A 21955-nucleotide genomic window follows, 5' to 3' on the forward strand; every position below is an offset into this window, starting at 1 on the left:
AAGCAGCAGCAGTAGGGCTATTATCTGGAGCGCACACTAAGCAGGGACTCAGCTGAAGTCTCACTATCTCTGGTGACATTGGGGGCCTGAGCGAGTCGGGGAAACAGAGGATACAGACTTTCTTATGCCCCCTCTAATGAGTCCCATCTCCTACGCAGCCCCACAGTGCACCCCCATAACTCACACACATGCACACGTGTGTATTCACCCCAGGGCCAGATGGGCAAGCGCAGGACTTAATCGCACCAGTGCCAGGCACACAGCGCTGTACCTAGCGCTAAAGGGGAGGTGGCGGTTAGCAGCAGTGTTAGGGCTGTTATCTGGGGGGGACAGCACAGTTGCAAGGAGGAGGGGGAGCACACAGAGTAGGAGAGTGAACCCGGGCTCCTCCCACATCGACTGTCATGTTCATACACACACAGAGAGACGCAAACACACAGATCCACGCACCTGTTCTCCAGCCACCACTGGGGTGGCACATGGGGCTGTTTAAATGGAGACCCCTCTGCCTCTTCTTAGAAGCCACTGCCCCTACCTCTGAGATCCCTGCCGCTCTTTAAGAAGGGAGCGAGACACACATGCTCCAGCTGGCGCCACCCCACGGGGCCCTGCTCCAGCGAGCAGGGCGGGGGGCGCAGTGGGACAGGCCGTGCTCCAGGCCGCGTCATTTCTCATATGAGAGTGAAACCTGAGACCCCCGTCCTCTGCACATAGACACAACCGTGTTCAACAGCCCCATAACCTACACCCAGTGCAGCTGCAGATTCCATGAGGCCTCAAGGGGGCCCTGTATAACCGGCCCCAGAGGTGGCTGCGTTCCACCTGAAGTGACTCCTGGCTCATTCAGGGCATTTGGGTCAGGCTAGCAGAGGCACACGTGTGGGAATCCAGCCATCCTGGTCCTTATGAAATGCAAGCTGCGCAACAAAACTCGGCCATAAATCCGCTTCAATTGCATGGCGCCTCCCCTGCAGCCCGCTTCGCCGAGCGTTCAGGTCTCCCACTGCTGTTTAAAGCGTGTGCCGTAATTAAAAATAAGGGTACTAATCGGTGCAGGCGTGTTTTTGTTCCTCACCTGGTATCCAAAACCTGCAGGCAGCTGTAATCAGCTCTGCCTGGCGTAACAACATCACATGCTTCTCTGGTATTGCGGGATCACAGGCAGGGAAACAGACATGGAGAAATTCAGGCCATGCCACACGTCCGTGGCAGAACGGGAATTTAAACCCATCTCTCTGGCATCTCAGCCCAACCCCGTCCACACAAGGCAGGCCTAGCGCTGTAGAGACAGGTGTTAATATCTCCATAGCTCCACACAGGTCTCTAAAACGAGGCAGGAGGGGAACGTGGGGCTGTGAGCTCTCAGGAGGCCACAGTGTGGGGTGGCTCAGACTGAGGGGCCAGGGAATTATTAGCGGGCGGGTGTCAACACATGGCCAAACTCCACCACCTCGGTGTAGGGCCACAGCCACATGGGACGAGTGAGATGAGACCTTTGAGGTTCGAGGCCTTCATCTCATCACAACACGCAGGGATGGATTTGTCTAGAGATGGATGGGTAGAGGGAGAGATGTAGACGGGTGTCGGATGGATGGATGGACGGAGGAAGGGAGGGAGGGATGGATGAGGCATGGTTGGATAGATGGAGAGGGTTGTAGTCATGGATGAATGGAGGGACAGAGGGAGGGAGGGATGGATGGATGCGTGGATGCATGGACTCAGAGGGACCTGGTCATGGCTGGGTGTGTCTATAAACGGATTGGCGGCACGGGAAACAGATGGGCTGGTGTCGGACGCACAGTCCGAGCTGTCTCTGTGACAGCGGCTGGGTCGGCGTTGACGTCTCTTTCTCTCCCCCAACAGAGGTGATCCTGTCAGGCGAGTTTTGCAGCGAGGAAGGCGACGATGAGCTGGAAGATCTCTGGGCCACCATCTCCGTCTTCATCACCCTCTTCCTCTTGAGTGTGTGCTACAGCGCCACGGTGACCCTGTTCAAGGTGAGCGTGAGGAGCCGGTGGCAGGGTGGGGCGAAAGCAGGAGTGAGTGTAGCACCGGAGAGGGTAGCACGGAGCGGGAAGAGAAAGAAGAAGGGTTCATTAGCCAGAGACTTAACGAGTGAGTGAGAAGGAAGGAAGGAATGTGATGGACAGACAGACAGAGCAGCTCCCCCCGGCGCCGACCTCTCTCACATCCGCTGTCTCTGCCCCACCCACAGGTGAAGTGGCTTTTCTCCACCGTGGTTCAGCTGAAGCAAACGAGCGGCCCTGAGTACAAGAATGTCATCCAACCCGTGGTGTAGGGGCCGCCACCCACGTCCGCCTCGAGACAAGGAGCTGGGGCACCACCCGGAGCCCCACAGCTGCCCCCCACCTCATCTGTGTCCCTGGGAGACCCCTCTGGGAAGAGAGAGGGGCTCACCCCACATGGCCTACTCAGCCCTCAGCCACTGGAAACCCTGCCCTACTGGGACCTTGGCTGAGACCAGAGTGCAACTCGTATCATGCAGAGAACCAGTGTGCCCCCTAAGAAGGAAACAACCCCTTTCCCACAGTCCTGAGCCCAATAATCCCCTGCTTTGGGACTGAATTGGGGCCAGTGCACCCTAGACAGTAAAGGCCCCGTGTGCTATTTCCCACCCCCCTTCAGCCATCCGTGGGGCCGGATCACAGACGCCTTTATCGCTGTTGGTCTGAATGTTGTGTGTTTAGCTCCTGGCTGTGGTTTTGTGTGTGTGACTTTTGTTCTTTGCACTGAGTGACCATAAATAAATACATAAATATTCAAGAAAGGCTCCTTGTCATTCACCGCCTCCCTCCCTTACTTTCGGGGACTCTCTTAGGATCTGCTCCATGCCAGTGGTGGGTACCACGGGGCGTGGAGAATTCCCTGAGAATTGGCTCCGCTGAACTGGGCCCAGTGGAAGACGAAAGGCTAGCTACAAACCCACACAGCTGGATCACCAGGAGAGCTCTGGGGCCAGGAAAACCACTGATTAGACCGAGGGCCATGTATGGAGAAAGAAAGAAAGATTGATTGGTTGATTGACTGATTGGGTTACCTACCGAGGTGGCGGAATCTCCATCTTTCGATGGGTGGTGAAGCACTGGAATGGGTTACCTAGGTAGGTGGTGGAATCTCCATCTTTAGAGTTTTTAAGCTGCGGCTTGACAAAACCCTCGCTGGGGTTATTTAGCTGAGGTTAGTTCCGCTCTGAGCAGGGGGTTGCACTAGATGACATCCTGAGGTCCCTTCCAACTCTATGATTCTATGATTTGATTTGATTCCTGGAACAAATCATTAAACCCTTTAGTTATCACGCAAGGATCATGGGGTGATAACGAGCAGCCGGAAGGGGTTTGTCATGGACAAACCAGGTCAAACCAATCTGATATCCTTTTTCAACAGGGTGATTGGCGGAGTGGATGAGGGATGTGGATGTGATGTGACAGATCTTGGTTTTCAATCAGGCTTTTCACACCGTCTCACATGACGTTCTCCTAAGCAATGTAGGGAAATGGGATCTGGCTGAAACTACTGTAAGGTGGGTGCACACATGGTTGGACGCCCATACCCAGAGAGTGGTTTGCTATCATGGGGAGAGGCGTATCCAGTGGGATCCCGCGGAGTCAGTCCTGCGTTGGGCCGAATCCAATATTTTCTTTAACGACTTGGATAACGGAGCAGAGAGAACGCCTCCAGGCCCCGGAAAAGTGTACCCATTCCCGCCCCCACCATCTAGGAGACCTGGTCTTTGCTTTTTTACCCTGCCACGTGACAGGTTCTCTAAAAGACCCACCACCCCCCGCGGCCTCAATCTTTCCTGACCTCTTCAGCCTTCTTCACCAAATCTCTGGGGAGAACCAACCAACAAACCAACAACCAACACGGGATGAAAAGGGGAAGTTTACACAAGTGAAAGTCTCACCCAGGTTGTTTTTTTCACCCCGTTTTTGCCAGCCTGCTTGCAGCCACGGCTCCAATTTTCACACCTTCTCGCCAGCTTGAACAGGCAAATCTCACATGTGGGCGTCACCTATTGTTCTCAAACAATAATTAATTGTCTTGACTACCATTCGGGGGGAAGAGAGGATTCTGTCTGACAGGCAGAGATGCCTCAGAAGAGCTACACGACAGACACCGAGCAGCACTGGACTCTCGGACAGAACCCGATGGTCTACAGCACCGGGCCACAGCCCACCATGGCCAGCATTGGGTGAAGAAATTAGAGGAAAGCAGCTGCTACTGGATTCCTGTCCCGTGAGTACAGAGGGTGTTTTAGCCGTACCAGAGCATTAGGGAAGGCGACTGAGCTAGAAAGGGAGCCAGGACGCCTGGGTTCTCTCCTGGGCTCTGGGAATGGAGCGGTGGCTAGTGTGTTAGAGCAGGGGGGCTGGGAGCCAGGACTCCTAGGTTCTGTTCTGACCTATGCAGAGCAGCGGGGAACATTTTCCTGTGTGGCTCCAGTATCAGGGAGCGGTGCAGCAGGTGGATCCCCCAGCAATGCCTGGTTCTCCTGGAGAGGGGTTCATGCAGGGCCAGGTTCTGTCCTCCACCCCAGCCACAGATAGTGGGAACAGAGGTGCTTAGTTCACACGACACCAATGACCAGGGAAAACCACTTTCAAAGGTGTCCTGGGCTGGAAGAATGCAAGCCTGCAAATCAAGGTTAACGCAGACCAGCCACACTGTAGTGAGGCGCTCCAGGGATGGGGTAGAAGAAGCTGCAGGTCAGGAGTGAGGGACACCGGCAGACTTTGGGGAGACTAGGGCTGGGCTGGCAGGGGGCTGCAGGTCCGGACTGAGGGGCACCTGCAGAGCTATAGGGGAGAGCCCGAGCACTGGGGTAGCAGGTGCTGCACGTTGGGAGTGAGGGGCACCAGCAGAGCTATAGGGGGACCCTAGGGCTGGGCTACCAGGAACTGCAGCTCGCGAGTGAGCGGCACCAGCAAAGCTATAGGGGGGACTCCAGGGCTCGGCTCTCAGGGGATGCAGGTCAGGAGTGAGGAGCACCCACAGAGCTCTAGAGTGGACCCTCGGGCTGGGCTTGCAGAAGGCTGCAGGTCTGGAATGAGGAGCACCCACAGAGCTATTGGGGGGACCCCGGGGCTGGGCAAGCAGGGGGCTGCAGGGAGGGGGTGAGGGGCACTGGCAGAGCTGAGGGGGCAGTGCTTGGCTAGCAGGGCACTGTGGGTCAGTAGTTAGGGACACCCGCAGAGCTATAGGGGAGACCCTGTGGCTGGGTTCTCAAGGGCTCCAGGTCAGAACTGAGGGGTTCCCGCAGAGTTGCAGAGGGACCTCAGGACTCGGCGAGCGGGGCTGCAGGTCAGGAGTGAGGAGCACATGCAGAGCTGTAGGGGGGACCCTAGGGCTGGGCTGGCAGGGGGGCTCAGGGTAGGGAGTGACGGGCACCCCAGACCTGGGGGGTGACACAACAGCGAGGCTAGCAGGAGCTGGAGGGTGGAGTGAGGGGCACCAGCAAAGCTATAGGGGGAACTCCAGGGCTGGGCTCGCATGGGGATGGTGGGTGGAGTGAGGAGCACCCACAGAGCTCTAGAGGGGACCCTGGGGCTTGGCTGGCAGAAGGCTGCAGGTCAAGAGTGAGATGCACCCACAGAGCTATTGGGGGGACCCCGGGGCTGAGCTACCAGGGGCTCCATGTCAGGAGTGAGGGGCACCCACAATTCTGGGGGCAACTCTACGGCTGGGCTAGCAGGGGGAGCAGTCACGAATGAGGGGCACCAGCAGATCTATAGGGGGGACCCTAGGGCTGGGCTAGCAGGGGCTGCAGGGTGGAGTGAGGTGCACCAGCAGAGCCAAGGGGGGGAATCCTGAGAGCTTTGTTAGCCTTGAGCTGTGGGGACTGGAACTGGCTGTTGTGGGGATGCCAGCGCTGGGATAGCAGGGGCTTGTGGGTCAAGAGTGAGGGGCCCTGGCAGATTGATTGCGGGGCAGGACAGGGCTAGAAGGAGTTTGGGGTCAGAAATTTGGGACACCAGCACAGCTGGAGTGCAGGGCTGTATTAGCAGAGCGCTGTGGGTCGGGAGTGAGGGACACTGGCAGAGTGGGATTGGACAGAACCCAGGACTTGGATAGCAGGAGCTATGGCTTGGGAGTGAGGGGCACCGGCAGAGCTGTTTCTAAGGGGATTTAATTGTCTCGTCTCTTTAACACAATTACAAATATTTCTAGCTGAAAATTTTCTAAACTGAGCCATAAATTTCCCCTTTGACATGTCCCTTGTCAGAGGTAAACCCCTGAACTCACCATGTGCTGGAGCAAGTCGCACTCAGCCATCCGTGCCTTCTCCTGAAAGCTCTGCTCTCACGCACCATGCTGAGAGCCAAGGCAGGGGAGTTCCCTGCACAGCGAGATGTGGCCCTGGCTGCCTGGGGCTGGATGTAACTGGCAGCCCCCATGTAGATAACGGCTCAGAGTTCAAGTTCCTAATTCGGCCGATGAGTTCAGCCGCTTCCATTCTTGTGGGGCACTCAACTGGAGATGCATTCGGCTTTGTTTCCAGAGGAGACAAGCTCCAGTGTCTCTGGATAAACCCCACTGAAGATATTGCTCCCAATGCGCCTCTTCTTTGGCCCCCAGGAATTGAGACAGCTGGAATTCTTGGGAGACTCTTCCTGTAGAGTTGAGGAAAACTTCCAGGAAAATCTTCATCCAAATCAGTTCCAATCAGGGTGGTTTCTTGTGTGGCAATCGGGCTAGAAAAGGGGTGAACTAGGGCCTGTGATAACCAATCGAGTATTGAGTTTAGAGGGGGAGTTTTTTACCCTAACCCCAAAACTGTGACCCTAAACCAAACCTTAACCCAACTCCTTAAACCCCCCAACTCTGGCTAACTCAATAACCATGACCCTCACCCCAGCTTCCCAAACCCTGAAAGATGCATCAACTCCTTACACCAACATCCTAATCCTCACCCTTTCACACGGACACTAACTTCATCCTCAACTCCAGATCTCTAACCCTCTTCCCCATCTCTGACCCCCAACTCTGACCCTACCTTCAAACCCACCCCTAACGGGCCAACCCTATTCCCCAAACCCTGATCTTAGATGACCCTAGTCCGCAGTTCTCCTGGCATCAGTAGAGTCCTCAATGTTAGTTCTCTGTAGCGTGATGAGTCCCTGATCCTCGACTGGGTTTGCAAAGCCAGTGTGATACTAGTACTAAAGAACAATTATACCCTCGAACCCCTAATCTTAACCCCAGCACTAACCTAACCTCCTCACTTTGACACTCTGAGCATGAATTTCAGTGTCCCCATCGGGTACCAAGCAGCTCGGCACCAGAATTATGAGTCATCTGGGCAAACTGGCACCTTGAGATAGGACCCAAGAGTCTCACAGACTCCCACTCGGAAATGGCAGCAGAGCCGGTTGCGTTCTGAGTAGTTCAATAGCTGCAAAATTGACAAGAAATCGAACCACAACCAGTCAAATACAGAACATGAGACTGGCAAGTTATTTGAACTCGACCATTGAACCATGACCTTTAATTCTACCCCTGCAACCCATAACCCCAAAACCTAACCCTAACCGATGACTTTTCATCCTCCTCCCCTACATATAATTTTAACCCTACCTCCAACCCAAAGGACCCATATGTCCTGGGTTGACTTGGCCAGCCCCAGTCTTTCCTACCCTGGCATTTCAACTCACTGGGGACACCTCACCACGTGTGAGCAAGCTGCATCATTGCGAACTACCCACTAGGGACCAATGATGTTGGCAATGAACCAAGGACCATAATAAGAATGTTACATTTAATATCTTTCCCAGTTAAAGCAGCTGGTGTCACAAGATCTGAAAATCTACATTTGCAGGACTCAACACCCTGACTTAAGTCATACCCGGCTTCTTTGGAGGGACCAGGAACGTCCCCAGATTTCAGCTCTTTGCTCAGAACTTTGGGTTGTTTTATAGCGCCACGGGCTGTAATCTGTCCAAGGGGAATTTCACCACCATTTTGGAGCCTAACTCCCTTTCACTCCTCAGGGGAAAACTTGCCTCTAATTACTGGGAACAATCCTCCACTCCGTGAAATCAATCCCTGTGACAGCTGAGCAGTCGCACCACCACACGGCACCTTCCAGTCCTTAGAGTAAAGTTTGGGACTCAGGACGCCTGGGTTCTCAACCTTTTTGTACCACCAGCCTGCTGTGTGCAGGTCCCGTCCCTGCTCTCTGCCTCAGTTTCCCCTATGACCTTTCCTCTGTCCTGTCTATTTAGACTCTGAGTTCTTTGAGCTAGGGACCATCTGTTTCTGTGTGTACGTGCAGTAAATGGTCCTGTGGGAGCCCGGATCTTTGTCAGTCTGTCCTGCAACCTGACCACAATCTCTGGCCCCCATTAAACACAGATGCTCTCCCCCTGCACTGAGCGCTGGTTCCGGGAGCAGGACAGAGGCTCAGTCGTTATCTCAGGCCCATCCTCTCTTTTCCTGTGCAGTTAGCCCCAAGGCTCCATCCGTCTTCCCCATGACCACCTGCCCCGGCGAGGCCACCACCTCCCAGGTCACTTTTGGCTGCCTCGTTGCGGGTTACTTCCCTGAGCCGGTCACAGTGAGCTGGAATCCGGGCGCCACCTCCACGAGCGTGACGACCTACCCCGCCATGATGAGCTCCTCCGGTCTCTACAGTCTCAGCAGCCAACTCACCGTCCCAGCCAGCAGCTGGGAGTCGACCACCTACCGCTGCGACGTCCAGCACCAGCCCACCAGCACCAGCATCTCCAAGGAAATCCCAAGTAGGGACGGCGCGGCACAGCCCAGTGGGAGAGGGCTGGAGTGGAGGGTGTCTCATGTTGGGAGCTGATGGGGAGAGACGGAGGCCGTGGAGAGAGGGCATAGGTGGATCGTGTTGGGTGTGGTGACAGACGCCAGGCGCAGAAGGGTGGAGGGATGCGAAGAAAAGTGGCGGGGGCGTATGCCGCAGGGAGAGCTGCGGGGGCTCCGTAGGGGGTCTGCACAGTAACTAACCCCTCCATCCTCTCTCCCAGAGTCTGTCCCCGTTCAGCCCCATGCCCCGGAGGTGCACGTCTTCCACTCCTCCTGCAGCACCAAACCAGGGCCGGCTTCTATGAACCTGCTCTGCGTCATCTCCGGCTTCTACCCCAAGGCCCTGACGGTGAACTGGCTGGTGGACGGCCAGTCGGGGCTCCTCAGTGGTGTCACCGACCTACCCAAGGAGGACTCCGGTAGCAAGACCTTCAGCACCCGCAGCGTGGCCACGGTCTCCCAGGAAAGCTTTATGGAGGGCAAGACATACACCTGCCAGGTGTCCCACCCGGGCACTGGAAAACAAGTGCAGGACCACGCCCGCAAATGCAAAGGTGATTCTGCCTGGGGAGGGAGACCTCCCTGGCTGGGGAGTAGAGCGGGGAGACCAGACTGGACCTGAGGTGGGAAGGTAATGGGTGGGGGAGATGGGGATGGGTTGGGGGGAGGTGGGAATCCAGGCCACACTTCTGACTCTGGCTCTCCCATCCCCAGAAGAAACCCCGTCTTCCAGTGACATCCACGTCTTCATGGTGCCACCATCTGCCGCTGCCCTTTATGTGGTCCAGTACCCCAAACTCACCTGCCTGGTCGTCAACCTGCCAAGCGACACTGGCCTAGGGGTGGTCTGGTCCCGGGAGAAGCCAGGGTCCATGAGCCCTGAGCCCCCGATCATAAAGGAGCAGTTCAATGGCACCTTCACCGCCTCCAGCTCCGTGCCCATCCACACCCGTGACTGGGACAATGGAGAGATTTTCACCTGCAAAGTGGAGCACCCGGACCTGCCATCGCCCATCATCAAAACCATCACCAAGAAGCCAGGTAAGAGGCGGGCAGGGAGAGTCATACCCTATCCCAGCCCCCGGTAGGGAGGGAGGCTGCATAAGGGGATGCCCCAACCATTCCAGCCCCTTTCCACCTCCAAACCCAGAACCCCAAATTCTCCTCCGGAGAGGCCAACACCCAGTCCCCAGCCCCTCCATCCCAGAGCAGCACAGAGATTTTTCTACCTCGTCCTCCTCCCCGCCTGGCCCCAGATGAGTGATGTGCATGGCTCACCTGTGTCCTCCGTCCCACCCACCCAAGGCAAGCGCTCGGCCCCAGGTGTCTACCTCCTCAACCCTCACTCCGATGAGCTGAACAGCGGCGAAGACTCCATCAGCCTCACCTGCCTAGTACGGGGCTTCTTCCCCGAGGACATCTCGGTGCAATGGATGAAGAACCACAAAGCCGACACCAGCCTCGAATACGCCACCACCTCACCCATGAAGGAAAGCAAAGGCGACTCGGCCTTCTTCCTCTACAGCATGCTGAAAGTCAGCAAAGACAGCTGGAACAGTGGGACCACCTACACCTGCATGGTGGTCCACGAAGCCCTGCCACAGAAATTCACTCAGCGCATCACCAGCAAACCCTCCGGTAAATGAAGACAGCTCCTCCAAACCCCGCTGCTAGCCTTGTCCAGTAGATAAATAATCCTGTAAATAATCTCTGTGCCCTCAACCACAACCAGTGAATAAATGGAAGTAGTCTGAGATCACCCCCAGGCCTCCTCGTTGTGATGTCACAGAGGGATGTCTGTGGGTCACCGGGTTGGGCGGCTGGAGATGCTGAGGTGCCCCAATACTGGAGGTGCTAAAACCAGATGCTGGATGGGTGGACACATATGTGCCATGGATGGATGGATAGACACATGTGTAGATGCCCCTGAGCGGTGGAGAGACACATGAATACATGCCATGGAAGGCAGGGTGGGGAGATACCTGGGAGGTGCCATGGAAGGATGGTTGAATGGAGGCATGACTAAATACACACCATGGAAGTTAGGGATGGAGAGGCAGGTAGCTGGTCAGCTACACATATACGTATATACAAACGGCAGAGGAAAGCACACATTGAAGCCTGGCTCAGCTGGAAGGCCAGATGCTCAGGGAAAGGGTTAGATGGATACATACATACGTACTTCATCGGGAAGGACTGATAGACCCACAGATACCCACAGAGATGACTATTTGGATTAAAATAGTACCTACACTCACAATTCAGATCAAAGCTCTTTTGGGCCAGGCATGCCACAGATACTGGGAGAGACCATCTCTCTCACACCCTAAATACTCAAAGGCGAGGGGAGGGGAAACCAAGGCACCAAGAGGAGGAAGGGAACTGTCCCAGGTCCCACCAGTGACAGACCTACAAAATATAATCCAGTTGCTCTGAGTCCCACCCAGTTGTCTGTCCCTAGACAGAGAAGAACTGAGGGAAGGGTGGCTGGACAATTCACAGGGGTGAATGCCCATGGATAACCAGATGGGATGGGATGGAAGAATAAGTCTATAGTGCAGGTTGGATGTATACCCATCCCAAAGGACAAATGGATGGACAAATGGATGGCCACAGATAGACTGTGATAGAGGAATGCATAGAGGTGGCGATGAATGGACGTGAAAGTGAACAGCGATGGATTAGTGGGTACATTTGGCAATCGATCAGTACCATTGGGGTTGATGATAATAGGAAAATAAGTATGCCTGGGGATAAATGGATGGGCATGAAGGGGGTTGGATGGATGAATGCATTGGCGTGTAGGGCGATAGACGGACGGATGGATTGGCATCTAGGGCGTTGGATGGGACAGATGGATGGGCATGTAGGGGGTTGGATGGACAGATGGATGGGCGTGTAGGGGGATGGATGGATGTATGGATGAATGGGCGTGTGGGGAGATGGATGGTCAGATGGGCGTGTAGGGGGATGTATGGATGAGATGAAGGGAGAAGCGCCCATGGCAATGGAGGGCTGGACGACTCTAGATTTGACAATGGATGGATGGGTGAATGTCAATGGGGACAGATGGCGATGGATGGTTAGGGACGGATGAATCTATAAGGGGATAGCTCGGTAGGTGGATGGGTGAATGGATGGATTCTCAAGGCTAGGACCCGAGCATGCCCAGAGGGGCGCTGTTTCATGGTCAGCCACCCACCCTGCAGAGGAGCAGATGCCCCACGGGAAATGTCCAGACAGAATCAGTGGGAAGAGAGTAATTCAAATACCCTGCCCCACACACACATCTCCCCAGATGACTGGGAAGAAAAGGGGTCTCCCTCCAACCTCAGCCTTTGGTGGCAGCTAGGGAGGGAGTGATAGGATAACATACAGGAAACACCTCCAGCAAGGATCAGCTCCTGGGACAAAGGGCCCGCAAAGCAGCAGCAGTAGGGCTATTATCTGGAGCGCACACTAAGCAGGGACTCAGCTGAAGTCTCACTAGCTCTGGTGACATTGGGGGCCTGAGCGAGTCGGGGAAACAGAGGATACAGACTTTCTTATGCCCCCTCTAATGAGTCCCATCTCCTACCCAGCCCCACAGTGCACCCCCATAACTCACACACATGCACACGTGTGTATTTGCCCCAGGGCCAGATGGGCAAGCACAGGTCTTAATCGCACCAGAGCCAGGCACACAGCGCTGCACTTAGCACTAAAGGGGAGGTGGAGGTTAGCAGCAGTGTTAGGGCTGTTATCTGGGGGGGACAGCACAGTTGCGAGGAGGAGGGGGAGCACACAGAGTAGGAGAGTGAGGAGGCTCCTCCTACATCGACTGCCGTGTTCATACACACACAGAGAGACGCAAACACACAGATCCATGCACCTGTTCTCCAGCCACCACTGGGGTGGGGCATGGGGGCTGTTTAAACGGAGACCCCTCTGCCTCTTCTTAGAAGCCACTGCCTCTACCTCTGAGATCCCTGCCGCTCTTTAAGAAGGGAGCGAGACACACATGCTCTAGACGGCGCCACCCCACGGGGCCCTGCTCCAGTGAGCAGGGCGGGGGGGCGCAGTGGGACAGACCATGCTCCAGGCCACGCCATTTCTCATATCAGAGTGAAACCTGAGACCCCCGTCCTCTGCACATAGACACAACCGTGTTCAACAGCCCCATAACCTACACCCAGTGCAGCTGCAGCTTCCATGAGGCCCCAAGGGGGCCCTGTATAACCTGCCCCAGAGGTGGCTGCGTTCCACCTGAAGTGACTCCTGGCTCATTCAGGGCATTGGGGTCAGGCTAGCAGAGGCACACATGTAGGAATCCATCCATCCTGGTCCTTATGAAATGCAAGCTGAGCAACAAAACTCGGCCATAAATCCACTTCAATTGCATGGCGCCTCCCCTGCAGCCCGGGTCTCCCTCTGCTGTTTAAAGCGTGTGCCGTAATTAAAAATAAGGGTACTAATCGGTGCAGGCGTGTTTTTATTCCTCACCTGGTATCCAAAACCTGCAGGCAGCTGTAATCATCTTTGCCTGGCATAACAACATCACATGCTTCTCTGGTATTGCGGGATCACAGGCAGGGAAACAGACATGGAGAAATTCAGGCCATGCCACACGTCCGTGGCAGAACGGGCATTTAAACCCAGCTCTCTGGCATCTCAGCTCAACCCCGTCCACACAAGGCAGGCCTAGCGCTATGGAGACAGGTGTTAATATCTCCACAGCTCCACACAGGCCTCTAGAACGAGGCAGGAGGGGAACATGGGGCTGTGAGCTCTCAGGAGGCCACAGTGTGGGGTGGCTCAGACTGAGGGGCCAGAGAATTACTAGCGGGCGGGTGTCAACACATGGCCAAACTCCACCACCTCGGTGTAGGGCCACAGCCACATGGGACGAGTGAGATGAGACCTTTGAGGCTCGAGGCCTTCATCTCATCACAACACGCAGGGATGGATTTGTCTAGAGATGGATGGGTAGAGGGAGAGATGTAGACGGGTGTTGGATGGATGGATGGACGGAGGAAGGGAGGGAGGGATGGATGAGGCATGGTTGGATAGTTGGAGAGGGTTGTAGTCATGGATGAATGGAGGGACAGAGGGAGGGAGGGAGGGATGGATGCATGGATGGATGGATGGATTGAGAGGGGCCTGGTCATGAATGGATGGATTAAGAGGGGCCTGGTCATGGCTGGGCGTCTATAAACGGATTGGCGGCGTGGGCGACAGACGGGCTGGTGTTGGACGCACAGTCCGAGCTGTCTCTGTGACAGTGGCTGGGTCGGCGTTGACGTCTCTTTCTCTCCCCCAACAGAGGTGATCCTGTCAGGCGAGTTTTGCAGCGAGGAAGGCGACGATGAGCTGGAAGATCTCTGGGCCACCATCTCCGTCTTCATCACCCTCTTCCTCTTGAGTGTGTGCTACAGCGCCACGGTGACCCTGTTCAAGGTGAGCGCGAGGGGCCGGCGGCAGGGCAGGGCAAAGGCAGGAGTGAGTGTAGCACCAGAGAGGGTAGCACGGAGCGGGAAGAGAAAGAAGAAGGGTTCATTAGCCAGAGACTGAATGAAAGGGTGAGAAGGAAGGAAGGAATGCGACGGACAGACAGACAGAGCAGCTCCCCCCAGCACCGACCCCCTCACACCCTTTGTCTCTGCCCCACCTGCAGGTGAAATGGCTTTTCTCCACCGTGGTGCAGCTGAAGCAAGCAAGCGGCCCTGAGTACAAGAATGTCATCCAACCCGTGGTGTAGGGGCCGCCACCCATGTCCGCCTCGAGACAAGGAGCTGGGGCACCATCCTGAGCCCCACAGCTGCCCCCCACCTCATCTGTGTCCCTGGGAGACCCCTAAGGGAAGAGAGAGGAGCTCACCCCACATGGCCTTCTCAGCCCTCAGCCACTGGAAACCCTGCGCTACTGGGAGCTTGGCTGAGACCAGAGTGCAACTCGTATCATGCAGGGAACCAGTGTGCCCCCTAAAGAGGAAACAACCCCTTTACCACAGTCCCACTGGATTGGGGCCAGTGCTCCCTAGACAGTAAAGGCTCCGTGTACTATTTCCCGCCCCCCTTCAGCCATCCGTGGGGCCGGATCACAGATGCGTTTATCGCTTTTGCTCTGAATGTTGCGTGTTTAGCTCCTGGCTGTGGTTTTGTGTGTGTGACTTTTGTTCTTTGCACTGAGTGACCGTAAATAAATACATAAATATTCAAGAATGGCTCCTTGTCATTCACCGCCTCCCTCCCTGACTTTCGGGGACCCTCTTAGGATCCGCTCCGTGCCTGTGGTGTGTACCACGCGGCGTGGAGAATTGCCTGAGAATTGGCTCTGCTGAACTGGCCCCAGTGGGAGACAAAAGGCTAGCTACAAACCCACACAGCTGGATCACCAAGAGAGCTCTGGGGCCAGGAAAACCTCTGATTAGACCGAGGGCCATGTATGGAGAAAGAAAGAAAGATTGATTGATTGATTGACTGATTGGGTAACCTAGAGAGGTGGTGGAATCTCCATCTTTAGAGTTTTTAAGATGCAGCTTAACAAAACCCTCGTTGGGGTTATTTAGCTTAGGTTAGTTCTGCTCTGAGCAGGGGGTTGGACTAGATACCTCCTGAGGTCCCTTCCAACTCTATGTTTTTATGATTTGATTTGATTCCTGGAACAAATCATTAAACCCTTTAGTTATCATGCAAGGATCATAGGGTGATAACGAGCAGCCGGAAGGGGTTTGTCATGGACAAACCATGTCAAACCAACCTGATATCCTTTTTCGACAGGGTGACTGGAGGAGTGGATGAGGGATGTGGATGTGATATGACGTATCTTGGTTTTCAATCAGGCTTTTCACACCGTTTCACATGACGTTCTCCTAAGCAATGTAGGGAAATGGGGTCTGGCTGAAACTACTATAAGATGGGTGCACAGATGGTTGGAAGCCCGTACCCAGAGAGTGGTTTGCTATCATGGGGAGAGGCGTATCCAGTGGGATCCCGCGGGGTCAGTCCTGCGTTGGGCCAAATCCAATATTTTCTTTAACGACTTGGATAAAGGAGCAGAGAGAACTCCTCCGGGCCCCGGTAAAGTGAACCCTTTCCTGCCCCCACCATCTGGAAGCCATGGTCTTTGCTTTTTTACCCTGCCACGTGACAGGTTCTCTAAAAGACCCACCACCCCCCGCGGCCTCAATATTTCCTGAGCTCTTCAGACTTCTTCTCCAAATCTCTGGGGAGAACCAACCAACAAACAAACACGGGATGAAAAGGGGAAGTTTACACAAGTGAAAGTCTCACCCAGGTTGTTTTTTTCACCCCCCTTTTGGCCGCCTGCCTGCGGCCACGGCTCCAATTTTCACACCTTCTCGCCAGCTTGAACAGGCAAATCTCACATGTGGGCGTCACCTATTGTTCTCAAACAATAATTAATTGTCTTGACTACCATTCAGGGGGAGGAGAGGGTTCTGTCTGACAGGCAGAGATGCCTCAGAAGAGCTACACGACAGACGCCGCCAGAACTGGACTCACAGACAGAACCTCCAGTCTACAGCACCGGGCCACAGCCCACCATGGCCAGCAACTGGATGAAGAAATTAGAGGAAAGCAGCTGCTACTGGATTCCTGTCCCGTGAGTACAGAGGGTGTTTTAGCTGTACCAGAGCATTAGGGAAGGCGACTGAGCTAGAAAGGGAGCCAGGATGCCTGGGTTTTCTCCTGGGCTCTGGGAATGGAGTGGGAGCTAGTGTGTTAGCCCAGGGGGCTGGGAGCCAGGACTCCTCTGTTCAGAGCAGAGGGGAACGTCTTCCTGTGCAGCTCCAGTATCGGGGAGGGGTGCAGCAGGTGGATCCCCCAGCAATGCCTGGTTCTCCTGGGGAGGGGTTCATGCAGGGCCAGGTTCTGTCCTCCACCCCAGCCACAGATAGTGGGAACAGAGGTGCTTAATTCACACGACACCAATGACCAGGGAAAACCACTTTCAAAGCTGTCCTGGGCTGGAAGAATGCGGGCCAGCAAATCAATGTTAACGCAGACCAGCCATACTGTAATGAGGTGCTCCAGGGATGGGATAGAAGGAGCTGCAGGTCAGGAGTGAGGGACACCGGCAGACCTCGGGGAGAACAGGGCTGGGCTGGCAGGGGGGTTGCAGGTCAGGACTGAGCGACACCAGCAGATATAGGGGGGAGCCCTAGGAATGGGGTAGCAGGTGCTGCATGTTGGGAGTGAGGGGCACCAGCAGAGCTATAGGGGGACCCTAGGGCTGGGCTGGCAGGGGATGGAGGGTGGAGTGAGGGGCACCTGCAGAGTTATAACAGAGGATGCTAGGGCTGGGCTGGCAGGGGGCTGCAAAGAGGGAGTGAGGGGCACCAGCAAAGTTATAGGGAAGACTCCAGGGCTGGGCTCGCAGGGGATGGAGGTCGGGAGTGAGGAGCACCCGCACAGCTCCAGAGTGCATCCTAGAGCTGGGCTGGCAGAAGGCTGCAAGTCGGGAATGAGGAGCACCCGTAGAACTATTGGGGGGACCCCGGGGCTGGGCAAGCAGGGGACTACAGGGAGGGAGTGAGGGGCACCGGCAGAGCTGAGGGGGCAGTGCTCGGCTAGCAGGGGGCTGTGGGTCAGGAGTTAGGGACACCAGCAGAGCTATAGGGGAGACCCTGTGGCTGGGTTCTCAGGGACTCAGGGTCAGAACTGAGGGGCTCCCGCAGAGTTGCAGGGGGACCTCAGGACTCGGCGAGTGGGGCTGCAGGTCAGGAGTGAGGAGCACATGCAGAGCTATAGGGGGGACCCTAGGGCTAGGCTGGCAGGGGGATCAGGGTAGGGAGTGAGGGGCACACGCAGATCTGGCGGTGACCCCACAGCTGGGCTAGCAGGAGCTGCAGGGTGGAGTGAGGGGCACCTGCAGAGCCAACGGGGGAATCCTGGGAGCTTTGATAGCCTTGAGATGTGGGGACTGGAACTGGCTGTTGTGGGGATGCCCAGGGCTGGGATAGCAGGGGGCTGTGGGTCAAGAGTGAGGGGCACTGACAGATTGATTTTGGGCAGGACAGCGCTAGAAGGAGCTTGGGGTCAGAAATTAGGGACACCAGCACAGCTGGAGGGCAGGGGTGCAATAGCAAAGCGCTGTGGGTCAGGAGTGAGGGGAACCAGCAGAGCTGGGGGAGCAGGGCTGGGCTAGCAGGGAGCTGTGTGTCGAGAGTGAGGGGCCCCGGCAGGGCTGGGATTGGAGGGAACCCAGAGCAAGGACACCAGGGGCTACGGGTGGGGAGTGAGGGGCACCGGCAGAGCTGTTTCTAAGGGGATTGAATTGTCTCCTCTCTTTAGCCCAATTGCAAATATTTGTAGCTGAAAATTTTCTAAACTGAGCCAAAAATTTCCCCTTTGACATGTGCCTTGTCAGAGGTAAACCCCTAAACTCACCGTGTGCTGGAGCAAGTCGCTCTCAGCCATCCATGTCTTCTCCTGAAAGCTCTGCTCTCACGCACCATGCTGAGAGCCAAGCCAGGGGAGTTCCCTGCACAGCGAGATGTGGCTGTGGCTGCCTGGGGCTGGATGTAACTGGCAGCCCCTGTGTAGATGACGGCTCAGTGTTCAAGTTCCTAATTCGGCCGATGAGTTCAGCCGCTTCCATTCTTGTGGGGCACTCAACTGGAGATGCATTCGGCTTTGTTTCCAGAGGAGACAAGCTCCAGTGTCTCTGGATAAACCCCACTGAAGATATTGCTCCCAATGCGCCTCTTCTTTGGCCCCCAGGAATTGAGGCAGCTGGGATTCTTGGGAGACTCCTTCCATAGAGTTGAGGAAAAAGCCCAGCAAAATCTTCATCCAAATAAGCTGGAATTTCAGTGGTTTCTTGTGTGGCAATCGGGCTAAAAAAGGGGTGAACTAGGTGCTTTGATAACCAATCGAGTATTATGTTCAGAGGGGGAGTTTTTTACCCTAACCCCAAAACTGTGACTCTAAACCAAACCTTAACCCAACTCCTTAAACCCCCCAACTCTAGCCTAACTAAATAACCATGACCCTCACTCCAGCTTCCCAAACCCTGAAAGATGCACCAACTCCGTAACCCCAACATCCTAATCCTCACCCTTTCACACGGACACTAACTTCATCCTGAACCCCAGATCTCTAACCCTCCTCCACATCTCTGACCCCCCCAACTCTGAACCTCCCTTCAAAACCACCCCTAACGTGCCAACCCTATTCCCCAAACCCTGACCTTAGATGACCCTAGTCCGCAGTTCTCCTGGCATCAGTAGTGTCCTCATTGTTAGTCCTCTGTAGTGTGATGGGTCCCTGATCCTTGACAGGGTCTGCAAAGCCAGTGTGATACTGGAACTAAAAGATAATTATACCCTGGAACCCCTAACCTTAACCCCAGCGCTAACCCTAACCTCCTCACTTTGACACTCTGAGCATGAATTTCAGTGTCCCCGTCGGGTACCAAGCAGCTCGGTAGCAGAATTATGAGTCATCTGGGCAAATTGGCCCCTGGGGCTAGTACCCAAGAGTCTCACAGACTCCCGCTCGGAAATGGAAGCAGAGCCGGTTGCATTCTGAGTAGTTCAATGGCTGCAAAATTGACAAGAAATCCAACCACAGCCAGTCAAATATGGAACATGAGACTGACAAGGTATTTGAACCCAGTCACTGAACCATGACCCTTAATTCTACCCTAGCAACCCATAACCCCAACACTTAACCCTAACCGCTGATTTTTCATCCTCCTCCCCTACATATAATTTTAACCCTACCTCCAGCCCAAAGGACCCACATGTCCTGGGTTGACTTGGGCAGCCCCAGTCTTTCCTACCCTGGCATGGCAACTCATCGGGGACACCTCACCACGTGTGATCGAGATGCAGAATTGCGAACTAGCCATTAGGGGCCAATAATGTTGGCAATGAACCAAGGAGCCTAATAAGAATGTAACATTTCATATCTTTCCCCAGTTAAAGCAACTAATGTCACACGATCTGAAAATCTCCATCTGCAGGACTGAACACCCTGACTTAAGTCATACCCGGCTTCTTTGGAGGGACCAGGAACGTCCCAGATTTCAGCTCTTTGCTCAAAACCTTGGGTTGTTTTATAGCGCCACAGGCTGTAACCTGTCCAAGGGAAATTTCACCACCACTTTGGAGCCTAATTCCCTTTCGCTCCTCAGGGGAAAACCTGCCTCTAATTACTGGGAACAACCCTCCACTCCGTGAAATGAACCCCTGTGACGGCTGAGCAGCCGCACCAAAACACAGCATCTTCCAGTCCTTAGAGCAAAGTTTTGGACTCAGGACGCCTGGGTTCTCAACCTCGCTGTACCACTGGCCTGCTGTTGCAGGTCCCGTCCCTGCTCTCTGCCTCAGTTTCCCCTATGACCCTTCCTCTGTCTTGTCTATTTAGACTCTGAGTTCTTTGAGCTAGGGACCATCTGTTTCTGTGTGTACGTGCAGCAAATGGTCCAATGGGAGCCAGGATCTCTGTCAGTCTGTCCTGCAACCTGACCACAATCTCTGGCCCCCATTAAACACAGATGCTCTCCCCCGGCACTGAGCGCTGGTTCCGGAAGCAGGGCAGAGGCTCAGTCATTATCTCATGCCCATCCTCTCTTTCCCTGTGCAGTTAGCCCCAAGGCTCCATCCGTCTTCCCCATGACCACCTGCCCGGGCGAGGCCACCACCTCCCAGGTCACTTTTGGCTGCCTCATCGCGGGTTACTTCCCTGAGCCGGTCACGGTGAGCTGGAATCCGGGCGCCACATCCACGGGCGTGACGACCTACCCTGCCATGATGAGCTCCTCCAGTCTCTACAGTCTCAGCAGCCAACTCACCGTCCCAGCCAGCAGCTGGGAGTCGACCACCTACCGCTGCGACGTCCAGCACCAGCCCACCAGCACCAGCATCTCCAAGGAAATCCCAAGTAGGGACAGCGCGGTGCGGCCCAGTGGGAGAGGGCTCTGGGGGAGGGACTCTCATGTTGGGAGCCGATGGGGATAGACCGAGGCCGTGGAGAGAGGGCATAGGTGGATCATGTTGGGTGTGGAGACAGACAGATGGACGCAAGGTGCAGTAGGATGGGGGAATGCGGAGAGATTAGACCATGCAAAGAGAAGCGGCGGGAGCCCGTACTGCAGGGAACAGATTGGGGGGCTCCTTACGGGTCTGCACAATATCTAACCCCTTCCTCTTCTCTCCCAGAGCCCAAGCCCCACGCCCCCGAGGTGCACGTCTTCCACTCCTCCTGCAGCACCAAGTCAGAGGCGGCTTCCATCAACCTCCTCTGCGTTATCTCCGGCTTCTACCCCCAGGCCCTGACGGTGAAGTGGCTGGTGAACGGCCAGTTGGAGAACCTCAATGATGTCACTGACCCACCCAAGAAGGACTCCGGTAGCAAGACCTTCAGCACCCGCAGTGTGGCCAAGGTCTCCCAACAAAGCTTTATGGAGGGCAAGACGTACACCTGCCAGGTGTCCCACCCAGGCAGCGGGACAGAAGTGCGGGACTATGCCCAAAAGTGCAAAGGTGACCTTGATTTGGGCCAGGCTGCCTGGGGTGGGGAGACGTTCCAGGCCCGGGGGAGCAGAGCGGGGATACCAGGCTGGACCTGAGGTGGGAAGGGAGTGGGTGGGGGAGACTGGGATGGGCTGGGGGAAGAGGGGAAACTGGGCCACGATTCTGACCCTGGCTATCCTGTCGCCAAAAGAAACCAGTGACATCCAGGTTCTCCTGGTGCCCCCATCCCCGAACGACCTCTACATGGAAAAGAAACCCAAGCTCACCTGCCTGGTCATCAGCATGTCAAGTGACAGGGAACTGCAGGTGTTCTGGTCCCGGGAGAAGCCAGGGTCCGTGAACCCTGAGGCCCCGAGCGTGGTGGAGCAGCTGAATGGCACGTTCACCGCCACCAGCTACTTGCCCATCGAAACCGACAACTGGGAGAGTGGAGAGACTTTCACCTGCAAAGTGCAGCACCCGGACCTGCCATCGCCCATCACCAAAACCATCACCAGGAAGCCAGGTAAGAGGCGGGCAGGGAGCGACACCCCCTATCCTAGCCCCCAGCAGGGAGGGAGGCTGCGTAAGGAGATGCCCCAACCCCCAACAGTCCCAGCTCCTTTCCAGCCCCAAAGCCCAACCCTGAAATTGTGCTCAGAAGAGAACAGCGCCCAGTCCCTAGCCCCTCAGTCATGGCAGCGG

At 55.5% G+C, this 21955-nt stretch overlaps 3 gene segments (V, D, J or C); all 3 read left to right on the forward strand.

The window, feature by feature from the left end:
- The window catches only part of LOC137143361 (immunoglobulin heavy constant epsilon-like), a 98019-nt gene extending 87470 nt beyond the window's left edge, over positions 1–10549 (forward strand). Inside the window, 4 exon segments of the C gene segment in view lie at positions 8463–8759; positions 9012–9344; positions 9505–9831; positions 10096–10549. Coding sequence covers positions 8463–8759; positions 9012–9344; positions 9505–9831; positions 10096–10436 — 1298 coding nt within the window.
- The window catches only part of LOC137143362 (Ig gamma-2C chain C region-like), a 110696-nt gene that overhangs the window by 88200 nt on the left and 541 nt on the right, over positions 1–21955 (forward strand). Inside the window, 3 exon segments of the C gene segment in view lie at positions 20382–20678; positions 20957–21280; positions 21462–21776. Coding sequence covers positions 20382–20678; positions 20957–21280; positions 21462–21776 — 936 coding nt within the window.
- LOC137143359 (Ig gamma-2C chain C region-like) overlaps positions 1–21955 on the forward strand; it is a 163754-nt gene that overhangs the window by 87076 nt on the left and 54723 nt on the right.

Source organism: Emydura macquarii, unplaced genomic scaffold, assembly GCF_026122565.2.
Source record: "Emydura macquarii macquarii isolate MOO-44397 ecotype Brisbane River unplaced genomic scaffold, CSIRO-AGI_Emac_v2 contig_3322, whole genome shotgun sequence".
NCBI classification, from domain to species: domain Eukaryota; kingdom Metazoa; phylum Chordata; order Testudines; family Chelidae; genus Emydura; species Emydura macquarii.